Raw genomic sequence first — 27590 nt, 5'->3', positions numbered from 1 at the left:
AGTGAGAAAGAGCTGACACTTCAATCTCCATTGACACAAGACCTCTTGCCATGAACAGGTAATTACAACACGGGATCTCTAAGAAAAGGCCAAGTCTTGGATTCGCATACTCAGAGGCAAAGTACAGTCCCGAGGCAAGAGCTTCCTCTGTTCAAAGGAATTATCTTTGACTCTCTGGAGGCAATGGGCAGTGATAAACATTGTGCCACAGGGTTACCGTAACATAGAGGAGCCAGAAGACCGCAGCGTCTGATTGCTCGTACTTCTGCGTTGAGAAGCACTTCGCCTTTGTTTTAATGTTTATTTCTTTTGGCAGAAAAGGTGTTAATCGGTTATGTTTGAAATATGAGCTTTTAGCTGAGCTCAGTTAGCCACTAGCATCCCTATATAATCTGGGTCCTGATTCAAACCCATGTCAGAACTAGTATTTGCTACATGGCTTAGGAGGTGTTCTTATGAGAAGACGTTTTGATGGAGTTAACTGTGACTGTTGTGTGGTTTGTGTGACAATTCCTTTCCCTCCTCTACTTTGGTTTTCCCCCATCCTCCACTACCCGATGCATTCCTCTGTTATATGTGAGTGAATATTTGTATGCCTGGTGTTTTCAGTTTACCCTGGTTTGTGTAGCCTTTTTTGTCAGTTTGGTGTACTGTGGTGCGCAGTAGCACCCCTCTTCCGTGGGTGGGGGAAGAGAACAGACGGAGCGCTAACTCAGGAGATAAGGCAAGGGTGGCGGCCTTGGCATCTTCACCTTCGAAAGTATCCTGGGGAATACAGCAAGCTAGGGTGCCCCTTAGTGTTATGGACAGGGAAGGAGCCTCTGGTCTCGGGTCACCCAGCAGCTGAGTCGTGACACATTCAAAAAATCAGAGCTTGGATATCTATCATTCCTGGAAAACACAGAACCCTGTGGTTCTGTCTGTTGCTCTAAGGAGTTGCTCTAAGAAGTATTTCTCTCAGCTCAAGATCTGAGCCATTTCTGTGACACAGGTTTAGTACTTTTTCATGTTATCCTTGTTATTTCATGTGATTGCATATACCATAATATTTTGTTCTCATTTTGTAACATCGTTATATATATCTAATATATAATTGCCTAGAATACTACTTCCTGCAATTTGTGCCAACTTCCGTGGCTTTGTCCGGAGCTAATGTCCGGAGATAATGTCCGGAGCTAATGTCCGGAGATAATGTCCGGAGCTAATGTCCGGAGATAATGTCCGGAGATAAGTGACGTCACCAGTGTCCTACACCCAGGCAGAGCACAGGGGCCCCAGGCAGCATATGGGGCCCCAGGCAGAGCACAGTGGCCCCAGGCAGAGCACAGGGGCCCCAGGCAGCATATGGGGCCCCAGGCAGAGCACAGTGGTCCCAGGCAGAGCACAGGGGCCCCAGGCAGCCTATGGGGCCCCAGGCAGAGCACAGTGGCCCCAGGCAGAGCACAGGGGCCCCAGGCAGCATATGGGGCCCCAGGCAGAGCACAGTGGCCCCAGGCAGAGCACAGGGGCCCCAGGCAGCATATGGGGCCGCAGGCAGAGCACAGGGGCCCCAGGCAGAGCACAGGGGCCCCAGGCAGCATATGGGGCCCCAGGCAGAGCACAGGGGCCCCAGGCAGCATATGGGGCCCCAGGCAGAGCACAGTGGCCCCAGGCAGAGCACAGGGGCCCCAGGCAGAACATGGGGCCCCAGGCAGAGCACAGGGGCCCCAGGCAGCATATGGGGCCCCAGGCAGAGCACAGGGGCCCCAGGCAGCATATGGGGCCCCAGGCAGAGCACAGTGGCCCCAGGCAGCATATGGGGCCCCAGGCAGAGCACAGTGGCCCCAGGCAGAGCACAGGGGCCCCAGGCAGCATATGGGGCCCCAGGCAGAGCACAGTGGTCCCAGGCAGAGCACAGGGGCCCCAGGCAGCTTATGGGGCCCCAGGCAGAGCACAGTGGCCCCAGGCAGAACATGGGGCCCCAGGCAGAGCACAGTGGCCCCAGGCAGAGCACAGGGGCCCCAGGCAGAACATGGGGCCCCAGGCAGAGCACAGGGGCCCCAGGCAGAGCACAGGGGCCCCAGGCAGCATATGGGGCCCCAGGCAGAGCACAGGGGCCTCAGGCAGCATATGGGGCCCCAGGCAGAGCACAGTGGCCCCAGGCAGAGCACAGGGGCCCCAGGCAGCATATGGGGCCCCAGGCAGAGCACAGGGGCCCTAGGCAGCCTATGGGGCCCCAGGCAGAGCACAGTGGCCCCAGGCAGAACATGGGGCCCCAGGCAGAGCACAGGGGCCCCAGGCAGCATATGGGGCCCCAGGCAGAGCACAGTGGTCCCAGGTAGAGCACAGGGGCCCCAGGCAGCCTATGGGGCCCCAGGCAGAGCACAGGGGCCCCAGGCAGCATATGGGGCCCCAGGCAGAGCACAGGGGCCCCAGGCAGCATATGGGGCCCCAGGCAGAGCACAGTGGCCCCAGGCAGAGCACAGGGGCCCCAGGCAGAACATGGGGCCCCAGGCAGAGCACAGGGGCCACAGGCAGCATATGGGGCCCCAGGCAGAGCACAGGGGCCCCAGGCAGCATATGGGGCCCCAGGCAGAGCACAGCGATATTTTGGACCACTGTGCGGTGTTTCAGACCCCCTGTGTGATGTCTGGGGCCCTGTTCTTAAGTATATTAAAGATTAAAGTAACGTATATTAAAGTATATTATAGATCAAATTTGACACGTTTATGAGCACCATTGAGTGATATACTCAAGAATGACATAATTTTTCAACATTTTATGGTTTCAAACTGTAAACACTCAAGAGTTTTTTTTACTTCAACCAGAAAACCTTAACGGTTCATAAAACACTTGACTGTTCAGGATATGATAAAAGTCATAGTATTCTGAATCTTTAACTTATAAAGATACCTTTACATGGGGTGATTATTGGTTCCAGAGAGGCTTTCGGCCGATAATCGTACACATGGCTGGTGACAGGACAATACAATATAAACGTTCAAAGGTAAACACTGATAACATTAAAATCTAATATATAATTGCCTAGAATACTACTTCCGGCAATTTGTGCCAACTTCCGTGGCTTTGTCCGGAGATAATGTCCGGAGATAAGTGACGTCACCAGCGTCCTACACCCGCTCAGGGTGGACAAAGATATATGCCTTCGTGGTGCGCGGCACTTTTCTGATTGGTTGCCGCCTGCCGCGAGCGACCAATCAGAAATGTGCCGTACTGTCAAGAATTGTCAAGAGCTGGTGAGTGCAGCCATTTTTTGTTCTTTCTTACCATTATTTATTAATTGTATTATTCTTACATTTGAATAAATAAAGTATATATGGAGTCTAGACTCCCGATTCTTTAGAATCGGGCTGCCATCTAGTATATATATATATATATATATATATATATATATATATATATTTATTTTTTTTTTATAAAGACTACTTTTCCAGAATAAATGTATAAAATTTAACGGCTCGGTACCGCTTGCTCTGTAAACCGCACTCCTGAAACTATATGCTACCTGTAACAGGTGTTCAATCGGCCTGTATAAACGATTCGTGGTGGCAGCTAGTAGGTCCTTTTGTTATAGGGAATTTGGCAGTGATCATAACAGGGTGTATATACACTGCTCAAAAAAATAAAGGGAACACTAAAATACCACATCCTAGATATCACTGAAATATTTCAGTTGCAAATCTTTGTTCATTACATAGTGGAATGTGTTGGGAACAATAAAACATAAAAATTATCAATGTAAATCAAAATGAATATCCCATGGAGGTCTGGAGTTGGAATGATGCTCAAAATCAAAGTGGAAAATCAAATTACAGGCTGATCCAACTTCAGTGGAAATGCCTCAAGACAAGGAAATGATGATCAGTAGTGTGTGTGGCGTCCACGTGCCTGTATGACCTCCCTACAATGCCTGGGCATGAACCTGATGAGGCGGTGGATGGTCTCCTGAGGGATCTCCTCCCAGATCTGGCCTAAAGCATCCGCCAACTCCTGGAGAGTCTGTGGTGCAACGTGACGTTGGTGGATGGTGCGAGACATGATGTCCCAAATGTGTTCAATCGGATTCAGGTCTGGGGAACTGGCGGGCCAGTCCATATCTTCAGTGCCTTCATCTTGCAGGAACTGCTGACACACTCCAGCCACGAGGTCTGGCATTGTCCTGCATTAGGTGGAACCCAGGGCCAACCGCACCAGGATATGGTCTCACAAGGGGTCTGAGGATCTCGGTACATAATGGTAGTCAGGCTACCTCTGGCGAGCACACGGAGGGCCGTGCGGCCCTCCAAAGAAATGCCACCCCACACCATTACTGACCCACTGCCAAACCGATCATGCTGAAGGATGTTGCAGGCAGATCGCTCTCAACGGCGTCTCCAGACTCTGTCACGTGCTCAGTGTGAACCTGCTTTCATCTGTGAAGAGCACAGGACGCCAGTGGCGAATTTGCCAATCCTGGTGTTCTGTGGCAAATGCCGATCGTCCTGCACGGTGTTGGGCTGTGAGCACAACCCCCATCTGTGGACGTTGGGCACTCAAACCATCCTCATGGAGTCGGTTTCTAACCGTTTGTGCAGACACATGCACATTTGTGGCCTGCTGGAGGTCATTTTGCAGGGCTCTAGTAGTGCTCCTCCTGTTGCTCCTTGCACAAAGGCTGATGTAGCAGTCCTGCTGCTGGGTTGTTGCCCTCCTACGGCCCCCTCCATGTCTCCTGGTAGCGCCTGCAGCCTCTGGACAATACGCTGACAGATACAGCAAACCTTCTTGCCACAGCTCACATTGATGTGCCATCCTGGAAGAGCTGCACTTCCTGAACCACTTGTGTTGGTTGTAGAGTCTGTCTCATGCTACCACGAATGTGAAAGCACAACCAACATTCAAAAGTGACCAAAACATCAGCCACAAAGCATTGGTACTGAGCTGTGGTCTGTGGTCCCCACCTGCAGAACCACTCCTTTATTGAGTGTGTCTTCATAACTGCCAATAACTTCCATCTGTTGTCTATTCCATTTGCACAGCATGTGAAATTGATTGTCAAACAGTGTTGCTTCCTAAGTGGACAGTTTCATTTCACAGAAGTTTGATTTACTTGGGAGTTATATTCTGTTAAGTGTTCCCTTTATTTTTTTGAGCAGTGTATATTCCCTGTGTTGGAATCATAGGCGTATATACCATACGCTCACTGTGAGTTTCCCAATAACTTGCCTAGTAGTGGAAACAGCCGTGACCTCATTCATCACTTGTCAGTCAATTGCATAATTGTCCTGACGACTGGACGCAGCAGAATTGCGTCCCCTGACAAAATGGTGACATCAGTGGGATCTGCGCAATTCCTTCTGCTGTTATCCTTGACACTGTCATGACACAGCTGTCGAGTGACCTGAGACCAGGGGCTCCTTCCCTGTCCCTGACACTAGGGGCGCCCTTGCTCGCCCTATTTCTTGGGATACTTCTGAAGGTGAAGATGCCGCGACCGCCACCTTGTCTTATCTCCTGAGTTAGCCCTCCGTCTGTTCTCTTCCAGGGAAGAGGAGCACTACTGTGCACCACAGTACACCAACCCGACAAACAAGGCAACACAAACAAGGGTTAACAGAAAACACCAGGCATACAAAATATTCACTCACATATAACAGAGGAATGCATCGGGGAGTGGAGGAAGGGGAATAAACCAAAGTAGAGGAGGGAAGGGAATTACCACACTTACAATCCACGCAACAGTCACATATAACTCCTCCAGAACTCCTTCTCATATGAACTCCTCTCCTCCTAAGCCATACAGCAAATACTAGCTCTGACATGGATCTGAATCAGAAGCCATATTATAAAGGGAAGGGGAGTGGCTGAGCTCAGGGTTTTCCAACATGGCCGATTAACCCCTGTTCTGCAAAAAGAAATAAACACCAATAAAATGAAGAAGTGCTTCTCAGCGCAGAAGTAGGAGCAATCAGATGCCACGGTCTTCTGGCTCCTCTCTGTTGCAGAAATCCTGTTACCAAGGGAATATTCCACTGCAGTCCTCCTTCTGTGCGTTGTGTGGATGATGAGTGCTACATCATCCAGTATTCTCCAGCATCGCACTCCTGAGCAGGCGCACTTCTCTCTGAAGTACTGCAGTGTGTATGCGCTGGGGTTCTTTGACCCTTCCCAATGCATGAGCTCTGCATTACTTTTCTCTGCCCTAGTCCGGGCAGAGAAGTATGACTGAACAGGATTCTTGGGAACACTGTGAATGACGTAGCAATAGTCATCCAACCAAAACACAGGAGGATGGCATTGAAATTAAGAAGGGAGGCGCTGGACCAGGACCAGCGACACTTGTCGGACCCGACTGCCCCTCAGGTGAGTATAAGAAAAGTGTTTTTCTTTTGTTGCGAGCTTTTTCTTTTGTTGCGAGATTTTTCTTTTGTTGCGAGCCGGATAGGGGGCATATACACAGCATATTAGAATGCTGTATATGAGGGCTGCAAGGTGGTGGCCGTATCTCATATGGTGCAAACCTGGTGACAGATTCCCTTTAATTGCCTGAAAATTAGTGGGAATCTAGGTCTTGAGCCCAATAGACCCCGAATAGTGCGCAGCTCAGCAGACAGGGGCGCACACTGAGCCTATGCTATCTATTCAATCCGTACTGCTCTCTGTGGCTGCACTGCCTGGGGGTCTGTTGGGTGATCAGTGGGGGTCTCAAAACCAGGACCCTCACCAGGTAATTATAGTGCCTGCCAAATGTGATAAAACAGGTTCAAAGTGAAGTTCCTCTTTAGAGACCCTGTCACCGAGGCAGGAAAAGAGGAATCCAGGTGGATGTCTGGGCCACAGCTGCCTCCACGGGACGTGATTTGGGGCTCTCCCACATATAAATGACATCACTGGCATTTTCTGATGAGCTGCTGCTAATATCGCCTTGCAACCATGACCAGCGCTGCTGACAAGTTCTGGTGAGGATGACCAGAGCAGTCAATACAACCAGAGGCAGGCTGCAATATTCTGAGGCCTCTGTGTGGGGGATCCCGGGGCATTCACACAGCGCAGCACACTGAGGTCAAGCGGCGCACGGTGGTCAGGCAGTCCCGTCAGTCGTGCAGTGCACGGAGGTCAAGCTGTCCTGTCAGTAAGGCAGTGCACAGTATCAGGCTGTCCTGTCAGTCAGGAAGCGCACGGAGGTCAAGCTATACTGTCAGTCAGGCGAAACATGGCATCAGGCTGTCCTGCCAGTCAGGCACAGCGGTGAGGCTGTCCTGTCAGTCAAATGACAAAAGACTGACTGGCACTTCCAAGCTTGTGTGAACAGGTGCATTTTTGTCCCTGGTATACAGAAGCAGTATTGCTATTCATATTTCATATTGCCATGCTTTAACACTACAGAGTGCAACTTTTTTTGTTTATTGTTCTGTCAGTCAGGCGGCGCAAGGTGTCAGCCTGTCCTGTTAGGCGACACACGGAGGTGAAGCTGTCCTGTCAGTCAGGTGTCACGGACGTAAGGCTGTCCTGTCAGGCAGCACACGGAGGGCAGGCTGTCCTGCTAGTCAGGTGGCGCACGGAGGTCAGGCTGTCCTGACAGTCAGGCGGCACACGGAGGTCAGGCTGTCCAGTCAGGTGACACACGGAGGTGAAGCTGTCCAGTCAGGTGACACACGGAGGTCAGGCTGTCCTGTCAGGCAGCACATGGAGGTCTGGCTGTCCTGCCAGTCAGGCGGCGATAGGAGGTCAGGCTGTCCAGTCAGTCAGGCGGCACACAGAGGTCAGGCTGTCCTGTTAGGCAACACAAGGAGGTGAGGCTGTCCTGTCAGTCAGGTGTCACGGAGGTCAGGCTGTCCTGTCAGGCAGCACATTGACGTCAGGCTGTCCTGCCAGTCAGGCGGCGCACGGAGGTCAGGCTGTCCTGTTAGGCAACACAAGGAGGTGAGGCTGTCCTGTCAGTCAGGTGTCACGGAGGTCAGGCTGTCCTGTCAGGCAGCACATTGACGTCAGGCTGTCCTGCCAGTCAGGCGGCGCACGGAGGTCAGGCTGTCCAGTCAGTCAGGCGGCACACGGAGGTCAGGCTGTCCTGTAAGTTGACACACGGGGGTGAGGCTGTCCTGTCAGGTGTCACGGATGTCAGGCTGTCCCGTCAGGCTGTCCTGACAGTCAGGCGGCACACGGAGGTCAGGCTGTCCTGACAGTCAGGCGGCACACGGAGGTCAGGCTGTCCAGTCAGGTGACACACGGAGGTGAGGCTGTCCAGTCAGGTGTCACGGAGGTCAGGCAGCACATGGAGGTCAGGCTGTCCTGCCAGTCAGGCGGCGATAGGAGGTCAGGCTGTCCAGTCAGTCAGGCGGCACACAGAGGTCAGGCTGTCCTGTAAGGTGACACACGGAGGTGAGGCTGTCCTGTCAGGTGTCACGGATGTCAGGCTGTCCCGTCAGACAGCACACGGAGGTCAGGCTGTCCTGACAGTCAGGCGGCACACGGAGGTCAGGCTGTCCAGTCAGGTGACACACGGAGGTGAAGCTGTCCTGTCAGTCAGGTGTCACGGACGTAAGGCTGTCCTGTCAGGCAGCACACGGAGGGCAGGCTGTCCTGCTAGTCAAGTGGCGCACGGAGGTCAGGCTGTCCTGACAGTCAGGCGGCACACGGAGGTCAGGCTGTCCAGTCAGGTGACATGATTTGGGGCTCTCCCACATATAAATGACATCACTGGCATTTTCGGATGAGCTGCTGCTAATATCGCCTTGCAACCATGACCAGCGCTGCTGACAAGTTCTGGTGAGGATGACCAGAGCAGTCAATACAACCAGAGGCAGGCTGCAATATTCTGAGGCCTCTGTGTGGGGGATCCCGGGGCATTCACACAGCGCAGCACACTGAGGTCAAGCGGCGCACGGTGGTCAGGCAGTCCCGTCAGTCGGGCAGTGCACGGAGGTCAAGCTGTCCTGTCAGTAAGGCAGTGCACAGTATCAGGCTGTCCTGTCAGTCAGGAAGCGCACGGAGGTCAAGCTATACTGTCAGTCAGGCGAAACATGGCATCAGGCTGTCCTGCCAGTCAGGCACAGCGGTGAGGCTGTCCTGTCAGTCAAATGACAAAAGACTGACTGGCACTTCCAAGCTTGTGTGAACAGGTGCATTTTTGTCCCTGGTATACAGAAGCAGTATTGCTATTCATATTTCATATTGCCATGCTGTAACACTACAGAGTGCAACTTTTTTTGTTTATTGTTCTGTCAGTCAGGCGGCGCAAGGTGTCAGCCTGTCCTGTTAGGCGACACACGGAGGTGAAGCTGTCCTATCAGTCAGGTGTCACGGACGTAAGGCTGTCCTGTCAGGCAGCACACGGAGGTCAGGCTGTCCTGACAGTCAGGCGGCACACGGAGGTCAGGCTGTCCAGTCAGGTGTCACGGAGGTCAGGCTGTCCTGTCAGGCAGCACATGGAGGTCTGGCTGTCCTGCCAGTCAGGCGGCGATAGGAGGTCAGGCTGTCCAGTCAGTCAGGCGGCACACAGAGGTCAGGCTGTCCTGTTAGGCAACACAAGGAGGTGAGGCTGTCCTGTCAGTCAGGTGTCACGGAGGTCAGGCTGTCCTGTCAGGCAGCACATTGACGTCAGGCTGTCCTGCCAGTCAGGCGGCGCACGGAGGTCAGGCTGTCCTGTAAGGTGACACACGGAGGTGAGGCTGTCCTGTCAGGTGTCACGGATGTCAGGCTGTCCCGTCAGACAGCACACGGAGGTCAGGCTGTCCTGACAGTCAGGCGGCACACGGAGGTCAGGCTGTCCTGTTAGTCAGGCGGCACACGGAGGTCAGGCTGTCCTGTTAGTCAGGCGACGCACGGAAGACAGGATGTAATATCAGTCACTGATTAGTCAGGTACCCACAGGTCAGCCTAAATATCTCCGCCCATACTGTACTGAACACAAGCGACTTCCGGTCCTCCGCTCTCTATGTCCTTCCCTCACTTCCTGCGGTGACACGTTCCTTCCTGGACGGAAGTTACTCATACTTCCTGTTGCCTCCCGTAAGATGGCGTCATTCAGTAGAAGAGTCTTGTGGAGTTTCTCCTGTCTCCTCAGGTACGTGCAGCCGGTGACCGCCATGTTCTCTGCCGTGTACAGTGTACCGTGCTCAATCCTTGTGACAGAGCTGAGCGTGCGTTACTGTGTGTCAGCCCCAGACCCCGCTCATTGTGTGCGCGTCCTGCTTTCTGTCTGTTGTGAAGGAGCTTCTTGTGGAGCTGTAAAGCGTCTCCTCAGAGTGACCGACTTCTACAGTGTAAACATGAAGGCGGCCATAGTCACACATCGCTCACAGCCCAGCTGTCATATTTCCAGATCTGCTTAAAGGGGGTGTCCACCATTAAAGGGAACGTGTCATTAGATTACTGCTCACTGAACATCAGCCAGCAGGAGTCAGATCCTGACTGATTGCAGACCGGTGTGTTCTACTATGACTTGTCGGCGTTTCAGAAAAAACAGCAGATCCCATTTTGGTCCTCGCCGGACTAGTGGTGTCTCTCCCTGTAGTCAGCGGCTCAGATCTTTACACTGGATTTCCTCTGAAGTGTTTCAGGCTCTGATTCAGGCTGCCGGGGTTCAGAGCATGAATCTAATGACAGGTTCCCTTTAAAGAATAACTCTTCTTTATTATTATTATTATTATTATTATTATTCTCCAAACATTGCAAAGTTATGATTTTATGTTATATACTTCATTCCGTTAATTTGCAATTGAAGCAGTTTATGTATTGGGACTCCCCTGCCTGAGTACAGGCTGCTGCGGTGGTCTGCACCGCCTGTGGAAGCAATGACTGTCCCTTCTGGATGTCACAGGACCGCTGCGGCCAGTGACTGACTACAGTGCGTCAACAGTCAAACTCCTCTGACGCACTGTTTGTCACATGACTGCTGCAGACAATCACAAGCTTCAGCGGTTCTATGCCATATGGACGGTGCAATAATTGCATCCAACCAGCAGAGCGGCCTGTGCTGGATCCATGGGGGTGAAAACAGGTGGCCATCTGCTTGTCTTAGGAATACGTTGTTCTAAAGATAACAATTTTCTTCATTTTTTTTTTTTTAATATTGGACAACCCCTTTTAGATAGCTGACCTCTGATTGGTTGCTCTAAGGAAGAAGGCCAGTTTGTATAAATCACCCCAGTTAATCGTGGCATTAGTGTTGCCACTGAATCCCCTGCGGCACTAGATGAAGGGTGCTGGGGATTGTAGTGCCACTATAGTGACTACATTATAAGTGGGGCATACGGCCACTAATAATCAGAAGTTTCTTGTTGGCAGGCAGTCTAATCCCAACTTGTACAGAAGACACGTTTGTAACATCTTTAAAGGGTCATGGCGTCAAGTGCTGTCGGTGGGATTGGGAACCAGCCTCTGTGCTATTCCAGTGGGACAGGTAATGTGGCTTTTTTTTTTTTAATGAAATTTGATTGTAGAATTTAATCACTGAACTAAACTAGTTGACAGTCTGGGTAGATTTCCGTACATGCACACGGGATGGATTTCCAATATCTTATTTATAGCCTTGTGAATCTGTAATATAAGCATTCTACAGGGCTTAAAGGGATTTAACGGTCAGAATAAAACCTTACCCTGTGGACTGGATATGTAAAATATATAAACTCCATTATACTCCCCTACTGACACCCATGTGGATCCCACATAGGACAGTTTAGGACAGGAAAAGAAAACCTCACTGTTTAATTAGCTGGGCTTTTGATTGGCTGATCAAAGTAACTTGACTCCTCCAGCCAATCACAGACCACAGAAGTCCGGCAGTGACACCTCTGTTTCCTGTCCGTGCTCCGATCCTGGAGCCGCCTGCACACAATCAGATGAGTGTTGGTAGCTGAGTATTCTGAAGTTTATTATTTTTCACACATTCAGTCCCCTGAATAGGGTTTTGTTTTGTCCAGACTAGCCCTCTAAATATTATTCATGTGTCACAATCAGATGGTCACCCTAAAAGTGCTTGTTGCGTTCTTGTTGTGTGAAGAACTGTAATGTGATAGTTACTTTTTAATTGTAATTTCTGACTGACAGCTAATGATTTCTAATAAGAGGCTGGTTGTGCTTCCTTCCTTCATATTCCTGAAGAGATCAGAGCCGGCACTATCAAACGAGTCGCTGATAAAAAGGGCGGCATCTCTGGTAGCAGACAGTACGCAGACCCTCCTGTCCCAAACGACATATGCTCTTCTTGAATCCATCACAGAATACACTACGGTAAGAAAACAGCAAATAATGTTACCTCTGCCAGTTCAGTTTATGTATTTTTTCCCAAATTTTAACTTTTTAATTTGATGCCGTTTTACTATGTTCATGTATCTACATGGTATGTAATAAGAAGGACAAATGGCAGCACCGTCCTAGGGTTGTGGGTGCAATACTTTTGCAAGCAACCTGCCAAGAAACCTCCAAATGTATTAACCCTAGAACGCATACCTGGGGCCTCGCAGGCCTGCCAGGTTACTTGTTTTCTATTTTCAGTAAAAGTACTTTAGTTAGAATTTTGAAAATCTAGGTAATCCTCAGGTATATAGTTGTTAGTAATTTCCAGTTACTCATATGTTTTTATGTTACAGACATTTCGGTATAACAACCTTTTTTTGGGATTACCCCATATTCACGCACCTGGGGCCTTTTAGGCCTGTACTAGGTTTACATGTGATACACAGATTTGCTTATCAAGGCAAATTACGGAGGCAATGATCCGATGTGGAATACGCTTTCTGGAACATCCAGAGCAAAGAGAAAAAAAAAAAGAAAGCGCTGCTATATTTGTCCAGCAAAGAAGGAAAGAAAATCGGAGCGTTTCTGTTCTACTTGCGGACAAAATGTATGCAAGGAACATTCAGCCGAATAAATAATATGCGAGAATTGTCGGGGGAATATGTAAAGTTACAAATAAATATTCCTGCACCAAGTTTGCTACAACCAAAAAATGTTTTCATAAAAAAATTGCATATAGAATGCCTATATTTGGCGTGCCCGTTTACTTACTTTTTTGTTGTTTTATGCACATAATTATGTTTTGAAATATACACATCTTAGGCTATGTTCCCAGTAGCGCTGGGGTTCGCCAGAAGGGGATCCATAATGGATCTGACCTCCTGGTAACTCCAGCTAAGGCTGCCGGAATGGCGGGATTCCGCCAGCCTTAGCTGGGGTCACCAGGAGGTCAGATCCATTACGGATCCCCTCCTGGCGGACCCCAGCGCTAGTTGGAATGCATCCTTACCTTGCAATTGTAAAATACATTTTGAAAAGTATTTTTATTTGAGTTATTCCGTGTTATTTGCACACAGGCCTAAAAGGCCCCAGGTGCGTGAATGTGTAGATTTCTATGGGTATGCGTTCTAGGGTTAAAAATAGACTGGAAGCAGTGCTCCAATGGACATCAGTGAAAAAATGAAAAAAGAAGTTTTCAAAAATTGTTAACCCCTTCCTGATATGGAACTCTTTTTCTATTTTTACACTTGTTTTTTTATTTTACCTTCCACATAGCCATTTGAGGGCTTGATTTTTGTGGGACAAGTTGTCTTTTTGAAACACAACATCCATTTTACGAAAAGCATGAATAAAAAATTCCAAATGATATAAAATGCACACAAACCCTCTTCCCCCCCCCCCCCCCCCGCAATTACCCAACTGTTTTTTTTATGGTGTTCATTGTTCGGAGAAAATGATCTGGTAGCTTGATTCTACAGGTCAGGCCAGTATGATTGTAGCAATTGATCGTACTTTTACAGACCCGATGATAGCAAACATGCTTCTTTTGTACATTTGTGGGTTTTTTTACATTTAATTCTAATGGGAGAAAAGGGGGGGTTATTTCAATTTTTACTATGTGTGAGGGGACTTCAACCTGTGAAATAGCACAGTATTGGAGTATATATTTAAAAAGGCATCCTCGCACAGGCTGTGCTTCATAGGAGGACCCGAATGGCCTTGACGAGGGTCATTAACAAGCCCATTGCTACCATGACAAACCATCGTTTACCCACAATCGTGTCTTGTGAAGCCAGTGGAAGCTGTTCACCGTGCTCAATGGCGATTGTTCCATTTAAGTGCTGCAGTCTGAGATTGATACTGGCATTTAAGTGGTTAAACTACTATGATTGTAGTTGCAGGCAAATTCCAGCCATCTATAACAGCTGGCATCTGACGCATATGATGTGGGCTCGGCTCAGAAGTCTGCATCATACATGGGGACCTGACATATCTCTGTAATGTAAAAAGCTCTCCTCACTAAACAGATTTTACCCAGGAATTTTGAAAATGAATAATCAGTCCTGGAGGAAAAAGCAGCAGGTTTATTTGATAAGAAATATTACAAAATTGCTTATTTTCAAATGTACTATTGATTTATGAAATACAAATTAAAATGACATTTACCCTTTAGCATGTTATACAGTGAATGCAAGTCAAAAATTGAATTTCTTTGTTTTGTTTTTTTTGCACCCAATTAATAGTATTTACATCCACATGGTATCAGTTGACACTTCATGTGGTTTTGTAGTTGCTTGTGATGCTGCTCCTGAGAACGTCCCTTTCCTTTTGTGACACTGGCACAGATCAAGGACTGTAGCTTGCATGTTGATCCTTTTGCAAGACAGCCCCCTGACAAAAGCCTCCTTCTGTGCAATCACAGATAAAGGGACTTGGCTTGCTTCCATGCAAGCTAGCTCCCTAACCAAGCCCCAACTCCAGTGTGTACTTGTTTCTTTGTATTGCTATGGCCTGTTCACTATTCCTGCCTGCACCCTCGCAGCTTTTATGTAACCTGTAAAGTAGCTCAGAAGGTAGCGATGAAATGCTACATACAAGCTGTGGAGGAGCATGCAGGGAGTGAAAAGGCAGTGCAGGACAAGCCATGACAGTAAAAAGGCTGCAGGATAGGAGCCTCTCGGGGCTAGCTTATATAAGGAATCCTTAGTAAGTAGAGTTGAGCGAATTTGATCGGGTCCCTGCTTATTCGGCAAGCTGTAGCGCTTGCTGAATAAGCTTCAGAGGGAACCCGAATACACGGAGCGCATCAGCTGTCCGGCGCCGCAGCTGCATGTGTTGCAGCTGTGTGACAGTCACGACACATGGATGGAGAGCCCAACACACAGGCTCTCCATGCATGTGCTGTGACAGTGACACAGCCGCGACGCATGCAGCTTAGGCACCGGACAGCTGATCAGCCCCTCTGCAGCTTACTTGGCAAGTGCTATAGCTTGCCGAATAAGCAGGGACCAAATTCGCTCACCTCTACTTATTAAGGATGAATTAACAAGCCACATCCTTTAATCTGTGCCATAGTGGGCCCAGAAGAAAGGAGGAGCACTTGGGTGCAGTGTCTGTGTCATAGTGAGTAGTTTTAAAAACACAAGTGTACAAGTGTAAACTGAGAACAGTAATATGGATATTAGTCTATAGTTTTTTAAATAATGTGGCTGTAAATATACTTTAATCTCCCCTTACTATACTCAAACTGGCTACAATTTGTCAGCAGGTTCTGACGCAATCGGAGCTTTTTAGATTTAGACTGAAGCAGAGCTAAGGCCGGCGTCACACTAGCGAGTTTTACGGACGTATGAGCGCAGAAAATACGTCCGTAAAATGCGCATAACACACGGCCCAATTATTCTCTATGGCCCAGCTCCCATCAGCCGTATTTTACGGATCCGTATTATACGGTCTTCTACGGCCGTAGAAAATCACAGCATGCTGCGTTTGTCACCGTATTGCGCAAAAAAAAAATCGCCAATGAAGGTCTATGGGGGCGAGAAAAATACGGATTACACACGGACCAGCAGTGTGACTTGCGAGAAATACGCAGCGGTGTTAGAGAGAAAAGCCGGCAATTCAGTGTGGTGTACAGTAAAATCACACTGACAGAATAGAATAGGTAGAATAAATGTCCATATATATATATATGTGTGACAGCAGAGGGCGCATCTCCGCAACTCAAGGTAACTACAGGTCATTCCCCTGCAATCCATTCATTCCCCGGGTTTTTACAGGCAGGGGCGGCATTGTGAAATTAGTTAACCCATTCAGATGGATTTACAACGTGGGACAGAACGACGGAGGGTATGGAATATTGTTGTTTGGTTTCTTTTTACTTTGTTTCAGGTGACAAGGGTCTTCAGGTGGATTAAGAGTCTAATAAAATATTACAACAACATGTCTTTATTTCATTAACCCCTTTCTGCCAGCTGACGGAATAGTACGTCAGCTGGCAGATCCCCCGCTTTGAGGTGGGCTCCGGCGGTGAACCCACCTCAAAGCCGCGACATGTCAGCTGTTTTGTACAGCTGACATGTGCGCGCAATGAGCGCGAGCGGAATCGCGATCCGCCCGCGCCCATTAACTAGTTAAATGCCGCCGTCAAGCGCTGACAGCGGCATTTAACTAGCGCTCCCAGCCGCACGGCTGGAAGTGCTCGCACCGCTGACCCCCGTCACATAATCGGGGGTCAGCGGTGCATTGCCATAACAACCAGAGGTCTCATTGAGACCTCTATGGTTGTTGATGGCCGATTGCTTTGAGCGCCACCCTGTGGTCGGCGTTCAAAGCAACCCTGCATTTCTGCTACATAGAGGTGATCTGTGCTTCACCTCTATGTAGCAGAGGCGATCGTGTAGTGCATGCTTCTAGCCTCCTATGGAGGCTATTGAAGCATGCCAAAATTAAAAAAAAAAAGTGTTTAAAAATATAAAAAAAATATAAAAGTTCAAATCACCCCCCTTTCGCCCCAATCAAAATAAAACCATAAAAAAAAATCAAACCTACACATATTTGGTATTGCCGCGTTCAGAATCGCACGATCTATCAATAAAAACAAAGGATTAACCTGATCGCTAAATGGCGTAATGAGAAAAAAAATCAAAACGCCAAAATTACGTTTTTTTGGTCGCCGCGACATTGCATTAAAATGTAATAATGGGCGATCAAAAAAATGTATCTGCACCAAAATGGTATCATTAAAAACGCCAGCTTGGCATGCAAAAAATAAGCCCTCACCCGACCCCAGATCACGAAAATTGGAGACGCTACGGGTATCGGAAAATCGCGCAATTTTTTTTTTTTTTTTAGCAGACTTTGGAATTTTTTTTCACCACTTAGATAAAAAATAACCTAGACATGTTAGGTGTCTATGAACTCGTAATGACCTGGAGAATCATAATGGCAGGTCAGTTTTAGCATTTGATGAATCTAGTAAAAAAGCCAAACAAAAAACAAGTGTGAGATTGCACTTTTTTTGCAATTTCATCACACTTGGAATTTTTTTCCCGTTTTCTGTTACACGGCATGGTAAAATCAATGGTATCGTTCAAAAGTACATCTCGTCCCGCAAAAAATAAGCCCTCACATGGCCATATTGACAGAAAAATAAAAAAGTTATGGCTCTAGGAAGGAGGGGAGCAAAAACCGAAAACGAAAAAACGGAAAAAGCTCCGGGGGTGAAGGGGTTAAAATACTTTGTAATAATGTGTGTGTGTTTTCTTAACCATTTCATACTATTGTATTAATAATGGATAGGTGTCAGAATTGACTCCTCTCCATTATTAATCTGGCTTAATGTCACCTTACAATAGCAAGGTGACATTAACCCTTCATTTACCCATATCCCACCGCTACACGGGAGTGGGAAGAGAGTGGCCAAGTGCCAGAATAGGCGCATCTTCCAGATGTGCCTTTTCTGGGGTGGCTGGGGGCAGATGTTTGTAGCCAGGGGGGGCCAAGAACCATGGACCCTCTCTAGGCTATTAATATGTGCCCTCAGTCACTGGCTTTACCACTCTGGCGTAGAAAATTGCGCGGGAGCCCACGCCAATTTTTTCCGCCATTTAACCCTTTATTTTACCAGCTACAGCGCCCAAATTTTGCACATACACACTACTAACATTAGTAGTGTGGAATATGCAAAAAAAAAGGGATACGAGATGGTTTACTGTATGTAAACCATGTCTCATATCCTGTCGGGTTTGTGAAGGAGAAATGAAAAGCCGGCAATTGAATTACCGGCTTTTCTGCTATATCGCGCTGAATTAAATATATATAAATATATATAGCTTACCGAACATTTGAGCCCATAAATCCATTAGATGTCGGTTTTGCAAGCCTGCGAGAAAATATCGCAGTACGGATGCCATACGGATTACATACGGAGGATGCCATGCGCAAAATACGCTGCCACACCCTGCCTACGGATGACATACGGATCACTATTTTGGGAAGATTTCTGCATCTGTCTTGCATCTCTATCCTTTTTGTGGCATTGTTCCATGTCCCCTGATGAACCCCCAGGATTCCCACGGGGGGGAAACGCGTCGGGCAATTTAGGGAGGATATCCCGGCAGAAGACTAGCGGAGCTGTATGATTTCATGACCCACAACGCTTCTGGGATGCAGATGAGTAGAAGCGTACTTTTTAGTATCATACTATGGGGTGTTATTATTTCTTTGACTGTTTAACCTGCTCTGGTGGTCCCCTGTGGGGATGTCTTTGTTTATGTGGGCTGTAGTCCTATTAAGGACACCACATTTTTTGGTGTCTTTTGACTGTTGAAAAACTCTGGATAGACATGACTATATATAGTAATGTGGGATGAAGTGGCCCGCTTGTATATTTGTTGGATAAACGAGACATTGATATTGTTATCCAATAATCGTGATTTGTTACGCCCTATTAGGGACCTTTTTGTCTAATACTAAATAACAATTGTGGGTTTTTTTGCTGAGTTTATTTTTTTGCTTTTTTCTATTCTTATTTTGTGCATTTTTTTGATTTTTTATAATTGTTTCATTATTTCTGGTAATTAGTAGGTCTAAATCAGGGAATATAGGGTGTAATTAGGGCTATTAGGGCCAGTCGTCGAGGAGTAGGGGCGCCTACCGCAGAAACTTAGGGTGCCAACCTCCGCTGTCAGGTAGGGAGTAGAAATAGGACACCTGATAGGGTAAGATATTTTTTGAGTATTTTCTCTAATATTATTGTCTCTCATATTGGAGCAAACTGTTTTTAGCTTTTATAATCAATAAAGGTTATATTTTAGGGATCCTTGTTTTTTGGTTTTTTTGGTTGTTTCTAGGATTCCACTAATATTCGTTTTGAGTGGTCCTTTTTTTCAAATTTTAGGTTTGGCAACAAGTTTTTTCAGGTATGTAATTTTTTTTTTGCAAATTGCCTGTGGAAATCTTCCATTGGCATGCATCGTAAGATCAAAATCCGTAGGTATAAAACATTAGTGCTGTGCCTTTCGTGGCTATGCTGCATATCCACAACAAAATTCACAGGAAAACTGCAGAAAATGACATAGATTTGCCGCAACAGAATGACTTCAAAATGGTGTGGATTTAATGTGGGTGAACTTTCCCTTATTTCCTAATTCATATTATAAGGTAAGGACATCAAGGCCGTAGTTTGTGTAATCACAGGAGATTTGTATTTCCTTCAGAGAATTAATTGGCCTGTACACCATATGACAATAACATTTTTCTTTTTGTATATAGGCCGTGTACACCCTTCTATCCCTACAGAAAAAATATACTTCCCTTCTTGACAAGATTAGCTCAAGTGAAGACAGTGCAATATGTCAGGTGATCATTGGGGCACGTGTGCAAGTAAGTTGGTGTGAAGGCTGTCATGTTATAGCTAGATATTTTGACAACTTTTCCTTGGAGATCCAGTCAGTCCTGAATAATCTGGGTTGAAGTGCCTGAATGCACTGGGTGTAAGTCCGGGTTCACATATGTGTGTGCAGTGTATACCTGCGTACCGATCCACATGCGTCTTGCGTTTATATATTTAACATTGTGTACGCAGGGACATGCGTTTGCATCAGTTCACATGCGGATGCGTGCGGATGGGTACGCATGCGTCGTTTCGCGGTGTGCGGCGAACGCAACATGTTGCATTTTTTGAGGCATAAATTATGCGCAGACATACAGAACAGACCAAAAGTTTGGACACACCTTCTCATTTAAAGATTTTTCTGTATTTTCATGACTATGAAAATTGTACATTCACACTGAAGGCATCAAAACTATGAATTAACACATGTGGAATTATATACTTAATTTCAGTTGTTTCACACTTTTTTGTTATGTCTTATATCCTAGGTTCTTCAAAGTAGCCACCTTTTGCTTTGATGACTGCTTTGCACACTCTTGGCATTCTCTTGATGAGCTTCAAGAGGTAGTCACCGGGAATGGTTTTCACTTCACAGGTGTGCCCTGTCAGGTTTAATAAGTGGGATTTCTTGCCTTATAAATGGAGTTGGGACCATCAGTTGTGTTGTGCAGAAGTCTGGTGGATACACAGCTGATAGTCCTACTGAATAGACTTAGAATTTGTATTATGGCAAGAAAAAAGCAGCTAAGTAAAGAAAAACAGGTGGCCATTATTACTCAAGTAATACAAACGTTCGGCCATATATGTATATGTGAAAACCAAAAAAAACAAGTAGGCCCAAGAGCTATATAAATATAATGTAAACTTTATTGTACACAAATTAAAAACCGCATAAAAATATTAAGTGGCATGATGACACAATATAGAAAAGATAAGACAACATCCTAGTTCCGCAAATAGGAAACAGGGTATAGCAATAAGATAATAACCTCAGGCAGAGTATACACAAAATGTGAACAATAATTAAATACACATCGAAGATGTGTGTAGAAAAATACAGAAAAATGCAATACTTAATACTGCCCAGCTAATCAAGACCTGTTTGCGGCACTAGGATGTTGTCTTATCTTTTCTATATGTCATCATGCCACTTAATATTTTTATGCTGTTTTTAATTTGTTTACAATAAAGTCTACATTATATTTATATAGCTCTTGGGCCTAGTTGTTGTTTTTTTGGTTTTCATACAAAGTTCTAGCAGCAGACACATCTCTACAACAACTGTTAAGAGGAGACTTTGTGCAGCAGGCCTTCATGGTAAAATAGCTGCTAGGAAACCACTGCTAAGGACAGGCAACAAGCAGAAGAGACTTGTTTGGGCTAAAGAACACAAGGAATGGACATTAGACCAGTGGAAATCTGTGCTTTGGTCTGATGAGTCCAAATTTGAGATCTTTGGTTCCAACCACCGTGTCTTTGTGCGACGCAGAAAAGGTGAACGGATGGACTCTACATGCCTGGTTCCCACCGTGAAGCATTGAGGAGGAGATGTGATGGTGTGGGGGTGCTTTGCTGGTGACACTGTTGGGGATTTATTCAAAATTGAAGGCATACTGAACCAGCATGGCTACCACAGCATCTTGCAGCGGCATACTATTCCATCCGGTTTGCGTTTAGTTGGACCATCATTTATTTTTCAACAGGACAATGACCCAAAACACACCTCCAGGCGGTGTAAGGGCTATTTGATCAAGAAGGAGAGTGATGGGGTGCTACGCCAGATGACCTGGCCTCCACAGTCACCAGACCTGAACCCAATCGAGAGGGTTTGGGGTGAGCTGGACCCCAGAGTGAAGGCAAAAGGGCCAAGAAGTGCTAAGCATCTCTGGGAACTCCTTCAAGATTGTTGGAAGACCATTCCTGGTGACTACCTCATGAAGCTCATCAAGAGAATGCCAAGAGTGTGCAAAGCAGTCATCAAAGCAAAAGGTGGCTACTTTGAAGAACTTAGAATATAAGACATAATTTCAGTTGTTTCACACTTTAAGTATATAATTCCACATGTGTTAATTCATAGTTTTGATGCCTTCAGTGTGAATGTACAATTTTCATAGTCATGAAAATACAGAAAAATCTTTAAATGAGAAGGTGTGTCCAAACTTTTGTTCTGTACTGTACGCATGCAGATGAGTGCGTCAAAACAATACATTACTGTCTGTGGGAACGCATTGGTACCCAAGGACATGTGTATGCATGCGTTCGATGTGCTTGCGTACTTCGGACTGCACATGTCCAGGAACACGCCCATTGAGACACGCTCTCCTGGAAATATCGAATGCATGCGCATAAACAACACAAACACAGGCAAAAAACGCATGTACATGTAGCGTTTTTTTTTTGCATCATGTGTAAGCTGATGCGGATAAAAAATGCAGCGTAAGCATGCGTTTGCGCATGCAGATGGTACGCTGCGCACAGATGCGCTAATGTGAACTTAGCCTAATACACACATGTGGAGGGCTGCTGCTGGTGAGGCGGACTGTACGCATGTAGGTGAGATTCAAAAGTAGGACAATATTTCTTAAAAAGGTTATCTGGGATTTTAGCATTGATGTCCTCTTTTTTGGATATGTCATTAATATCTGGTTGGTAGTCGTTCAACACCAGGCACTGCCGCTGATCAACTGTTCCCGATGGCGGCCAGAGTCAGGAGTGCTCAGTTGTGGAGCTGCACATCAAAACTGTGTCCACAGAAGTGGACGAGTGCGGCAGATCCACCCCTCGGATATGAAGTACATCTGCAGCCACTGTGCAACTGACGGAGCTGTGCTGTGCACCACTGCGGACAACGGGACCAGCTCATCAGCATGAGTGCTGAATGTTGCACCCCCACCGATCAGACATTGGTCATTGTTAAAGCCCCAGACAGGTTCCCTTTAAAGGGGTTATCACCCCGTTTTTTAAAGATTAGATAAAAATAGTGTGAAATAGGGGCAGAGCTGGGCTTTACATTACTGCCTTTTTGGTGCCTTTACACCACCGTTAGGCTGCCGAAATACCTTTGTGAAGTGGCCGTTTTGTCCTGTCACTCAAGTTGGTCAGGTCGGATGGGCGTGGTCACAGCGCTGTTTCTCCCCCAGATCAGGCTCATCATTACGTTGGTGGCGTAGTGGTGTGCGCATGTCCAAGGTCCCGAATCCTGCACAGGGGAGTGAAAATAGCAGCGATGTCCGTTATTCCATTGGTGGTCGGTGGGCGCGGCCATCTTGCTTTGGCCGCGCGTTCGCAGAAGCGGCGCTCTGCTGGCCGCGGCTTCAGGAAAATGGCCGCGGGCATCCGCGCGTGCGCAGATGGCTATCGCGGCGGCCATTTTCGTGAAGCCGAGATGCGAACTCTGCTTCACGAAAATGGCCGCCGCGATAGCCATCTTCGCACGCGCGGATGCCCGCGGCCATTTTCCTGAAGCCGCGGCCAGCAGAGCGCCACTTCTGCGCACGCGCGGCCAAAGCAAGATGGCCGCGCCCACCGACCACCAATGGAATAACGGACATCGCTGCTATTTTCACACCCCTGTGCAGGATTCGGGACCTTGGACATGCGCACACCACTACGCCACCAACGTAATGATGAGCCTGATCTGGGGGAGACCATGCCCATCCGACCTGACCAACTTGAGTGACAGGACAAAACGGCCACTTCACAAAGGTATTTCGGCAGCCTAACGGGGGTGTAAAGGCACCAAAAAGGCAGTAATGTAAAGCCCAGCTCTGCCCCTATTTCACACTATTTTTATCTAATCTTTAAAAAACGGGGTGATAGGTTCCCTTTAAATCTTGCAGCTGGTAATTGGAACTGGAAAATGATCAAGTACTAAAAACCATCTTCCTTTTTATATTTTCCCATAAGCCTCTATTTTTACATTGTATTTAAATTGCGTATCAATGTTAAGCTGGCTAGACTTGTGATTTCAATGTTTCCTTACATGTGAAGATGAAAAAGCTGCGCGAAGAATACCAGAAGTATGAGGCCAGCTGGTCACGTGCTGTCAGTCTGTCAGAGCTGGCAGCCGAAGCTGCCTACCAGGCTGGTGAGTGTTCAATGCACATTAACAAGAAAAGCTCAGTTATAGTTGTCCCTTTTATTGTTATTTTCGTAAATGTGCTGGGGACATGATTTTGTATTACAGGATCTTCTTCCATTCCACTGGTTACTGCAGCCTTCCCCACAGACTGCAGGCTCTCTGCTCCATATAGTGACTGCAGGTGGAGGAGCAGACCTGTCCGTCAGCCTCCTCCAATTGTAAAACATCTGTCCTGTATGGAGAGCTTTTCATTTGGATGAGACGAATGGAGAGGTCTGGTCACCTGCTCATCCACTGGAGGGCATTCTATGGACAGAAGAGCTGTGCAATATGAGGAAGGCCATATTAGTAATATATTCATATAATGTGTTCATAACACATTTGTTAGCAAGTCCGTGGTTGGTACATGAAGGATCTATTTATCGCAGTTTGTAAAAGTGAATAATGGCTTAATTGCTTGGACTGACATGGGTGTAATAAAGGGGAGGTGTCATTTCTGTGCCTGATTATCACCTAATCTGTGCCTGTGCACATTTCTCCGCTCACGTACAGTAATAAGATTTCATGCATAAGAATTTAAGCACGTCATTGTTGAAAAAGGAAAGTTAACTATCTAAACGGGAGAATAAAGTGAAAAATAAGTACAAGCGACAATTTTTTTTAATTTTTTTAATTTTTTTTATCCTTTTAGGCCGGGTTCACATTTGCGTTCAGGGGCTCTGCGGAGGGCTGCGTACGTCCTCCGTTAAACCCCCACCTACTTCTGCATACATATGCATGCGTCCTGCGTACCCATCTTTAACATTGGGTACGCAGGACATGCGGTCGGCGGGCACGTCAAAACAACGCATTTGCATACATCCGCATGTCCTGCGTACCCAATGTTAAAGATAGGTGCGCAGGACGTATGCATAAGTATGTGGACGTAGACGGCGCTTAACGTAGGACGTACGCAGCCCTCCGCAAAGCCCTCAAACGCAAATGTGAACTTAGCCGCAGTGACCAGGCCTAATTTTTCAAATCTGACCAGTTCCACTTTATGTGGTAATAACTCTGAAATATTTCAACATATCCCAGTGATTTTGTGACTGTTCTCTCATGACACGTTATATTTTATGATCATGGTAAATCTAGGTCTGTTTGTTTATAAAAAAAAATATCAGAAATTTGATAAACTCTAAAAATGTTAGCAATTTTCAAACTTTGAATGATTATCCCTTTAATCCAGAAAGTTCTTCCACACAAAATAAAAAATAACATTTTGCTCATGTCTGCTTTACATTAGCACCATCTGTAAAATGTTCTTTTATTTTGTTAGGATGTTAGAAGCTATAAAGGGAACCTGTCACCTGAATTTGGCGGGACCGGTTTTCGGTCCGATGGGCGGTGTTTTCGGGTGTTTGATTCACCCTTTCCTTACCCGCTGGCTGCATGCTGGCCGCAATATTGGCTTGAAGTTCATTCGCTGTCCTCCGTAGTACACGCCTGCGCAAGGCAATCTTGCCTTGCGCAGTATGCTTTGCCCATCTGCGGGCAAAGCCGAAAAGCATTAGTGCGCATGCGCCGGCGCACTATGTCCCGGAAGTATTTTGCTGTGTTCCGGGACATAGTGCGCCGGTGCATGCGCACTAATGCTTTTCGGTTTTGCCCGCAGTTGGGCAAAGCATACTGCGCAAGGCAAGATTGCCTTGCGCAGGCGTGTACTACGGAGGACAGCGAATTAACTTCATGCCAATATTGCAGCCAGCATGCAGCCAGCGGGAAAGGAAAGGGTGAATCAAACACCCGAAAACACCGCCCATCGGACCGAAAACCGGTCCCGCCAAATTCAGGTGACACGTTCCCTTTAAAAGTGTAGCAGTAATTTTTCTTTTTTCAAGAAAATTTACAATTTGTTTTTATGGAACCTATTCAGTTTTGAAGTGACTTTGGCACACCTATAAATTAGAAAAACCTCAAAAGTGATGGAATCTAAGAAAAACGGCCCACTCTCAACATAGTTGTTAACCCTTCAGGTGCCTTTCAGGAATTAATGAAAAGTGGTATGACAGGAAAGAAATGTTTTTACCACCTAAATGTTGCTAATTTCTGAACAGGTCTATAGCTGGCAAATTCTAAGTCTGTTATTTAGCCATGAATTGCCATGGTAAGTAAACATCAGTCATGACATGACACACAGTCATGACCTTAGGGTGCTGATGGGGTTAAAGAGGAGGCACACTCTGTTAACCATCTAGATGCCATAGTCACTATTGACAGCAGCATCTAAGGGGTTAAACGGCCATGGTCGGTGCCAACACTAATCGTAACTGACCCAGCAGGTTGTCTGCTATAGTGTTGCTGCAGTTTCATTAGTCGGGAAATGCTATTCACGTATATCTCGAGTCAGTTTTAAGTTACCGTATATTGGTGGTCACTAAGGGGTTAAATAAAATGTAAAAATTATTTAAAAAAAAAAAATCATGTTCCCATGTGTATGCATTAAGTATATTCCCTTCATTTAGGTCACAGATGAGCAAAGTTAAATATATTATTTAAGCCTTTAAATTTAAGATAATAAAAAATTGATGCAAACATATACATGCCTCAAAATAGAATGTACAACATGTACCACAAGGCTTCACGTGGCTGGGTCACCAAAGAGAAGATCCATTTGTGATCATGGCCCTCGGGTCAGTGTATCATCATTTACTAGATTTATCTAAATCAAGTGTGAAGGGACAGAGTTAACAACCCTAAATTTTACATAATTCTTGCCTCTTGCCAAGAAGAACCTTTTATGCTCTTCTGCCATCTCTCATATGCAGTGATACAATTCCGCTAGGTAAGGATCCATTTACACGGACTGATTGGCGGCATGATATGACTGCAGATCGGTAACATTTACTGATTGGCGGACGTTTACTAGTCTGTTTACTCAGGCAGACCAAAGTGAATGATGAGCACTGAATGATCTGTAGTCGATGGCTCAGTGCACATAAGCTGATGTGGTTCTCGGAAGGCGATGCACCACTGGGAACAATGTTCGTTTGCGCTGCACTTAAGATCAGTTCACCTGATGATCGAGTGGTTTGCTCATTCATTGGGTGATCGGAAGCCTGTTAACATATTATGAAACCTGCGTTTTTATGAATGCTCATTCACGATTATCTTTCAGTGTGACTTCAGCCTAAGCCATTAGTAATGTATGAACGGTATTTCTTGGCTCGTGTATTTTCACAGCTTTTTCTTATGTGCAGGTGCAGACCATGTCTCTGTAACTGTAAGAAATCACATACAGTTGGTGCAAATACAAGTACAAGAGACCCGGGAGCTTGCTGTAAAAGCAGAGTCACTGCTGGCGGCTTCTCAATCAGAAGAAATTCTGAAGACCATTACAGAGGACAAACCTAATCCACCCGATGGAGGCAGTCCGACTGAGGAAGTCCCTGAAGCTTACCTGCGTGAAGATTGAATCTTGTGTTATTTGTTCTATTGTAAGAGAGAAGCAAACTACTATGTGTACTACTGACGGGCTATTACTAATCATGAGCGCCGAGCCTCTGCTGGATTCCCTGCCTCAAAACATCATCAAAATATCTGCCTTGGAGAATCCCTGCGCTGTGGTATATACATAGAAACAGTCCCTGGAGTAATGTGCTGTGGGCCCTGGTGCTGAAGCTATAAATATGATATTTTCTAATAATCTCTATAGAGTATTAATATTGTGACACTGTAACAATTTTCCTTGCCTTTTGTACTTGCTTTGTTCACCCACGGCACAAACCAATACAAAGTGTGGGTGTCCTGAAGACAATGGGCACCAGCGCTAACCAGTATGGTACAGCATTGTGTCCGCTCATACAACAACCTTACCTAACAGACTGGATTCTGTGAAATTATGAGCTGACAAGCACT

The 27590-nt window shown here is 46.6% G+C and overlaps 1 protein-coding gene across 1 annotated transcript; it reads left to right on the top strand.

The window, feature by feature from the left end:
• The first annotated feature begins 9886 nt into the window (after positions 1-9886).
• DIABLO (diablo IAP-binding mitochondrial protein) lies at positions 9887-27219 on the top strand. Its single transcript, XM_077293143.1, has 6 exons — positions 9887-10042; positions 11266-11380; positions 12082-12210; positions 19492-19602; positions 23603-23699; positions 26933-27219. Exons 1-6 carry the CDS (start codon positions 9993-9995, stop codon positions 27145-27147), a joined length of 717 nt encoding a protein of 238 aa, XP_077149258.1. The 5' UTR covers positions 9887-9992; the 3' UTR covers positions 27148-27219.
• The last annotated feature ends 371 nt before the right edge of the window (positions 27220-27590 follow it).

This window comes from Ranitomeya variabilis, chromosome 1, assembly GCF_051348905.1.
Source record: "Ranitomeya variabilis isolate aRanVar5 chromosome 1, aRanVar5.hap1, whole genome shotgun sequence".
NCBI lineage: Eukaryota > Metazoa > Chordata > Amphibia > Anura > Dendrobatidae > Ranitomeya > Ranitomeya variabilis.
Note: the sequence above shows the minus strand (reverse complement) of the source record. Positions and strands in the feature narration are given on the sequence as shown.